Raw genomic sequence first — 6,953 nt, forward strand, 5'->3', positions numbered from 1 at the left:
GCACACCTTTAATCCCAGCACTCGGGAGGCAGAGGCAGGCGGATCTCTGTGAGTTCGAGACCAGCCTGATCTACAAGAGCTAGTTCCAGGACAGGCTCTAAAACCACAGAGAAACCCTGTCTCAAAAACCAAAAAAAAAAAAAAAAAAAAGAATTAAGTCCTCTTTATATTTCAAATATGAAACCTAGATAGCATGTCTTTCTAATTCATTTTTATGGGTTAACTGAAATGGTAATAATGTAGTTTAAAACATAAAAAAATGGTGTTTGAGATATGGTTGGAACGCTTGCAGTGCAAGTCTGTGTCTTAGTTGGGGTTTCTATTGCTGTGAGAAAACACCATGAGCAAAAGTAACTTGGGAGAAAATGAATTTATTTCAGCTTATAGCTGTAGTCCATCATAAAGGGGAGTCAGGGCAGGAACTCAAGGCAAAAACCTGGAGGCAGGAGCTACAACAGAGGCCATGGAGGACTGCTGCTTACTGATTTGGTCCTCATAGTTTTTACAGCCTGCTTCCTTATGCAAATCAAGGCCACCGTCCAGGGCTGGCACTACCCACTGTGGACTGGGTCCTCTTGCATCAATCATTAATCAAGAAAATGCTCGGTGGACCTTCTTAGAGGCCCACATTACAGAGGCATTTTCCCAGCTGAGGTTCCCTCTTCCCAAATGACTCCAGCTTGCATCAAGTTGATATAAAACTAATGAACACATATGAGGACTTGAATTTTGATTTCCATTATTCACGTTTAAAGCTAGGCATGGCCAGGCATGCCTGTAGCCCAGTACTGGTCTGGGTCAGGGGACAGGGAGTTATTATGACTTGATGAACAGGCATAAAAACAGCTAGTTCCAGGTTTACTGAGAGACCCAGTCCCAAGCAGGGACAGTGGAAAGTGCTATCAAATGACTCCCTGTGTGTCCTCCTCTGGCCTTCATAGGTGTATGCACCTGTACAAACACACACACACACACACACACACACACACAAGCATTGGACATGATCATACCTTCTAAAACTTAGTTTTTCACATGTATTTTACATTGAATATGTGTCATAGCTATGATTTAGAGCCGTATTTATAGCAATGACCATTCCACATGTTGAATTTACTATTTCAAATGAACTGAATTTCAAATGCACTTGGCCTGGCTGCATTTGCTGTGACATGCAGCCAGTCATGAAAAATTCCTTTCTTTTCTCTGTCCATGCCAGGTGACTGCCCAGCCAGTTGAAAGATCTGCATTTCCTGTCCACCACTTGGCCTTTGTGTCCTCACTCTCCGTGGTGGCTCAGCCGGTGGCAGGACAGCCAGGGCAGCCATTTTCTCAGCAGCCCTCGGTAAAGGCTGTAGATGCGGAGGTGAGTCCGGAGTGGCCTTTCTCCAAGAGTGAAGAGCTCTGACTGTAATCCCAGGAGGGAGCCACTTCTCCCGCGGCTTGAGTGTGAAAGTTGGCCATCCACATGTATTAGACATGCATTAGACATGTGGATTGTCTCTTTTAGCTACTGTCTCCAATATGTTTCTTTAAAAGGAAACGTTTCTGTTATTGCTCAGGCTCTCTTCCAGTGAGGTTAGGAGAGTCTTTAGATTCTTAATTTGTAGTAGACATTTTTAAAATAGTTTATCTTTTTTTGAAGATCTAGGATAGGGCATTTATTATAATTCTCCACTGTTCTTTTTTTTTCTTGAGGGTAACTGTGTATCAGTTGGAATTACATCACTTACTTTAAAGGCTGTCCTAAAGGATTCCAATAACAACCAAGTTGGTGGCCTTAGTGGAAATACAACCATCCCATTTAGCAACTGTTGGGCCAACTATACAGATCTCACGCCTCACAGAACAGGTGAGTGGACCATAGTAGGTCCTCCATTTCGGCAGTAAAGAGTTGTGTGTTTTCTTTGAATAGACAAAATATTCTATAATTCTTTGGTCAATAAACTGTAGAAATCAAAATGCTATATTATGCCTTTTCCTGACTATAACTGTCCCCTTATAAAATACCCTTAATATACAAAAAATACAATTAGAGAAATTTAAACATAATCAGCAATCATACATTAAAAATATCATAATTTGTATTCTCTTCTTGCCCGTTATTGCTCCAAAATTCTCACTAAATGTGTTACATTTATATTTTAAAAATTAATATATACTTTTTTTTTACTTAAGGTAGACTTGTAGTAACTTAATAATCTGCAAGTGTTCAGAGCTGAGCTAGGAAGTCACTTGTAGACTTTCTACAAGCTAATGAGAAAAGGGAAAATATGTACGGATGAGGATTAGGGGAGCCTCGAGTTCCACAAACCAGTTGTTGTGGAGAATCTTCAGTGTTCTGGTTTATTTCCTGTTTCTATGATAAACACCAGGACCAAAGGCGTCTTAAAGGAAGAAACGGTTCCTTTCAGATTCTATGCTCAGAAAGTAATCCATTACTCAGGGAAGTCCAGGCAGGAATGCAAAGCAGAAAGCAGGCACAGAAACCACAGAGGACAGCTGCTCACCTGCTTCCTCCCTCGCTTGCTCATGTGGCTTTCTGCGCATCCCGGATCGACCTGCCTGGGGACAGTGCTGCTTCCCATGCCTGTGGTTAGAAGCAGACTGAATGTCTGAGAATTTCATTATTTCCATCTGTGCTCAAACTATGTCGCCAGACTCCACTGAAAAAAATACTTCATTAGAAATTAGTCCTGATTTTGAAGCCAATAAAAGACAAATGGGAATTGATTTAAAACAAGCAGCGAAGTCAACGACTACAATGTTTTTTTCTCCCCCTAGGAAAAAATTATAAAATTGAATTTATCTTGGCTAATGCGGTTCGGGTGGAATCTAGAACCTTCAGCCTGTCAGCACAGACGATCCCTGGTGGAGGCCAAAGCAGCGCTAGCAGCGGCAGCAGCGGCAGCGGCCACAGCAGAGCATCCACTGTGGGGACACCAGTCCAGATACTGACTTTCGTAACAGGCTGTCTCGTAGGAAAACTGTTGCTCTTGGAAGTCTTTATGGCTGCAGCTTTCATTTTGAACACAACCGCAGGTAAATGCCGTTCATTTTGTACGTAACCTACGTCTCCCCATCGCAGGGGCCAGCAAGTGTTCCCTAAGCAAAAGCTGTTCGCACAGCGGTTGTGCCTTGCACTGCTGGATATGCAGAGAAATACAAGCTCAATGACAGACAAGGTAACTCTATGGAAATGATACCGCCATTACGTGTTGGAATACAAGACTGTGGAGGTGAAGGCCTGCGGGTAATCTCAGGTATCACAAAGGGCAGACACAGCTTGAAAGGCTTATGCAACTAATTAGCTAACTAAGCAACCTAGAAGTGGTCTGGTTTCTGGGCGCTGTTTCTCCACCTTTTGGTTCTGTTCTCTTAGTGGTAGCTCCACTTCCAGGCTGGCTCCTCTCCCTAGTCTTTGTGGCAGCTGTCCCTGAACGCCTATGTTTATATTATACACCAGCAGCCAGCACAGCGCACAGACACCTACATCCTCGACAGATCCGGCAGGCCCATCCCACAGCCCAGTCCCTGATCTAGATTGGGACCCAGACTCTTTGGTGAACCAGTAGCGGTGGTCACGGGGCGCTAATGGGCGTGGCCTGGGTGCCATCAGGTGTAACCTGCTGAAAATGACGTTAGGACGAAATGTGGCAGGCAGACAGAGAGTGAACTTGAAAAGATTGAAAGAGAGAAAGGCCTTTCTGAGCTGGAATGATTCTAATGGTGTTATGTTACTCTGTGAGTAACATGGAAAGCCTGGGTGGGTTGCATAAGATGTCTATGATTTGGAGAGAGAAAGAAAAGCAGCAGCCAAAGAAGATACAGGAGCGGGAAAAGCCAGACTGCATCTAAATGCAGCCAGCACTGAGTCCTCATTAACTTCTTCCACACGACTACCTCATCTCAGTCACAACGGCATGCTCCCCTGAGCCCTCCAGTTCATCGTTCTCAGTCTCTGCATCCAGCATGAGTTCTTTACCATATTCACCAGACTACAATGTCTCTTACCTTTCCTTGTTTAAAGTCTCCTCACTATATACTCTCCCCTGCAGCCTTGCTCTCCTCTTTCATATAAGTACCATAGGCCTTCATGTGCTTACATTGGATTTGCATTCAAACATGTTCTTCATTAAACTTTGAGCACATAGAAGAGCAAATTCTTTATGTATTATGTGTACTGAAAATGCAGTCAAGTTGATTTTAACTCTTCAAAGGAAAATAGCCCTCACCTATGACTTAGAACTGTTGATTGGGTAGGGGTGCCTAGGCAAAACATAAAATGCTTAAAGGGTTGGCAGATATTAATCAGTTTATGACTGATTTAAAAGATAAGAACTTCTGATTTGGGGAAGACTAACGATGTGGAAACATCATGCATGCAATAAGTCTGAAGAAGAATTTGAAGTGGGGCAGTAATTTAGACTACTCTTTGCACTTTGGCTTGTCTGAGAGTGAGTCTCAGCAGTTTGACTTGTTCACATTTTGGGAAGGGGGGCCTAGAGAGTCTGGTCAGTTTCAGGGACTTCCTGAAGCTATTTGAAACTGTTTACCTTCCTGCTTAAGGACTTTGCAGAAGGATGGATTGTTTCAGTCTTGGAGAAAATTGTTATAGAACACTCAGGGAATTCAGAGGAACTCAGCTTCCCCAGCCTGGCTTTGCAGGTCGTGACTGTGCTGAATTAATCCAACATATAGATTTTGAAAATGCCTTGACTTCAAATTTTAAGTCAAAATAAATGTTAATTTGGAGAAGAGGTTTTGCTTTTGTTTCCACGGAAAATAAGAGGCTGTAGATTCATTCTGGGTTAAGAAAAATCAGGTTTGATCAAGGAAGACACCCTGAGAAATTTCCTATAGGAGCCAATGGCCCAGAGGTTTTTGGTTAAATGTGTCTAATGAAACATGATCAAAATAACTTAGGAAATTGGTCATTAGTACACATGTAATATTTACTGGCTTTTGTTTATTATAAAAGTAGCATATATTCAACCTGGAAACTTGTAAAACCTAGAAAAAAGCAAGTTGAAAAATTGAAAAAGACCCAGAGCAAAACCAAAACCAGCCCAAGGTAGACAGAAGACAAGAAACCATAAAACAAGAGTGGAAGTAACCCTTAAAATAAGACCTAAATACTGATTACCAATAGCTGTTAACATCACACAAAAAAGATGTCCAGAGATTTGTGCAAATGTATATGAATTGCAACTCTAAATATATTTCCACCAAAAAAAAGTATTGATGGTAATGAAAATTTTATAAATTTTCAATGATTTTATGTTACTTTTACCTTGTTAGTCAAACCATGAAATATTTTAAAGGTTAAAATTAATAGTGCATACTTTTAAATGTACTGTATGTTATTAATCTTTTTTTTTAAATGTATTATTGTCATTTTACAGGAAGCAACTAAAGTGCCGTACTGAAGAACGGGCTGAAAACAAAACTATAAGAACTGCTTATGTATGAACTATTTTGCTACTCAACAGGAAAAAGCCCACAGCATTTTCAATGAAAAGATGCTAGAGTCCTTTAGTATTTTTATAATATTTGACATGTAATTATTATATTTAATCCAAATTTTCAGATTTCTTCAAAATACAAGTTTCTGTTGATTCCTTAAACTTGTATGTTCTTATTTCATTAAAAATTATAGGAATCTAACATCTGGGAGCAAATACTCCACCTCCAAGTACCATCAAAGCAGAGAATCCTTGAAGGAGTTGACGGAGTGAGGTATAGTGGCTCAGACCCTTAATCCTAGTGTTGAGGAGTCAGAGGCACAAGCCTCCTCACAGTGAGTTCAAGGCACGCTAGGCTCCATAGTGCGGCTATCTCCATAGTGCGGCTATCTCAAAAACAAAACAGGCAAACAAAATAAACTAATCTGTCCTGGTTAGTTTATTTTTGTATCCTTCACAAAGCTCAACTTTCTAAAGGATGAAGTCATTGAACTTTCTGGCAGTCTTGGTGGTAAGATTGTTCTGGACCTTCAGCAGGCTAAACACTTGTCTTTCAGATCTGCAGGTATTCTGGGAATCCCAAAAGGAAGAAGTGTTTTCTTAGTGTCCCTAAAATTGGCTATCAGAATTTTTAGTTTACATTTAGTCTTCATTCCCATTCAAAACTATCTCTACTGAGTGTGTGTTCTGATTCCAGAGATCAACAGAATAAAATAAAATAAAAAAAGAGAAACCAACCAACCAAAAACCTTTATTTTCCAAAGTGACAAACTAGAGAATGCAGAAAGGAGCAAATTAATAAGGTTACCCAAAAGCCTTCAGACTATTAAAATGTAATTTGTCCTCAGAAAATTTTAAAGGGACCGATTAGCTTGGTGGAATGCCCAATAAAGTCATGGGAGCCATTTTTTGTGGCAGGTGCAGATGGAGCTCAAAATGAATTTGGGATAGTTGATAAAATTCTATGAAGCCCATGCATTTGTCTCCTGCGTACCATCTTCCGGGTACCATCTCCCAATATGTTCACCTTTGACCCCTGCTAGACATCCTTAGAAGTGAAAAGGAAGAGAGACAAGGTTGGGGGAGGGAGGCAACATTCTGCTAAAACACCTGAGAAAATTGTCTTTGTTCTGTTAGTCGTGGGGATGCACCTACAGCCAGATATAAAAACATAAATTTTGGCTAAGACAAAGTACAAAGAGAGATACCACACAAATATGTAACATGTTTCAAAGTCAAGTCACCCAAAAGCATAAAGATTACAAGATTTTTTTTTTCAGAAGTAGATCTTTGGAGATGGCTGTGCTTAGAAGCCACATTTCAAAGCAGAGGTGATAGCAAACACCAGCTTCTAATTCCAAGCCAAGAAAAAAGGACTTACACTTGGCTCATGGAAAACCTAATGTATGTCCCCGAAGGTCAAGGTGTGCAAGTGTTGGTGACTCAAGAATTCGATCAGAGAACAGAGAGCAATCTCTTGTCGTGAAGGGC

At 40.8% G+C, this 6,953-nt stretch overlaps 1 protein-coding gene across 3 annotated transcripts in view; it reads left to right on the top strand.

Annotated features, from left to right (window-relative positions):
- LOC126513391 (fibrocystin-L) overlaps nucleotides 1-5,838 on the top strand; it is an 87,756-nt gene extending 81,918 nt beyond the window's left edge. For all 3 annotated transcript variants that reach the window (XM_050161750.1, XM_050161757.1, XM_050161761.1), the window contains 4 exons: nucleotides 1,217-1,363; nucleotides 1,696-1,849; nucleotides 2,782-3,039; nucleotides 5,403-5,838. In XM_050161750.1, coding sequence (XP_050017707.1) covers nucleotides 1,217-1,363; nucleotides 1,696-1,849; nucleotides 2,782-3,039; nucleotides 5,403-5,413 — 570 coding nt within the window. In that variant the 3' untranslated portion in view covers nucleotides 5,414-5,838. The remainder of the gene's footprint in view (nucleotides 1-1,216; nucleotides 1,364-1,695; nucleotides 1,850-2,781; nucleotides 3,040-5,402) is intronic.
- Nucleotides 5,839-6,953: the final 1,115 nt, after the last annotated feature.

The sequence above is a fragment of the Alexandromys fortis genome, unplaced genomic scaffold, assembly GCF_014885135.2.
Source record: "Alexandromys fortis isolate MF-2015 unplaced genomic scaffold, M_Fortis_MF-2015_v1.1 scaffold_17, whole genome shotgun sequence".
NCBI lineage: Eukaryota > Metazoa > Chordata > Mammalia > Rodentia > Cricetidae > Alexandromys > Alexandromys fortis.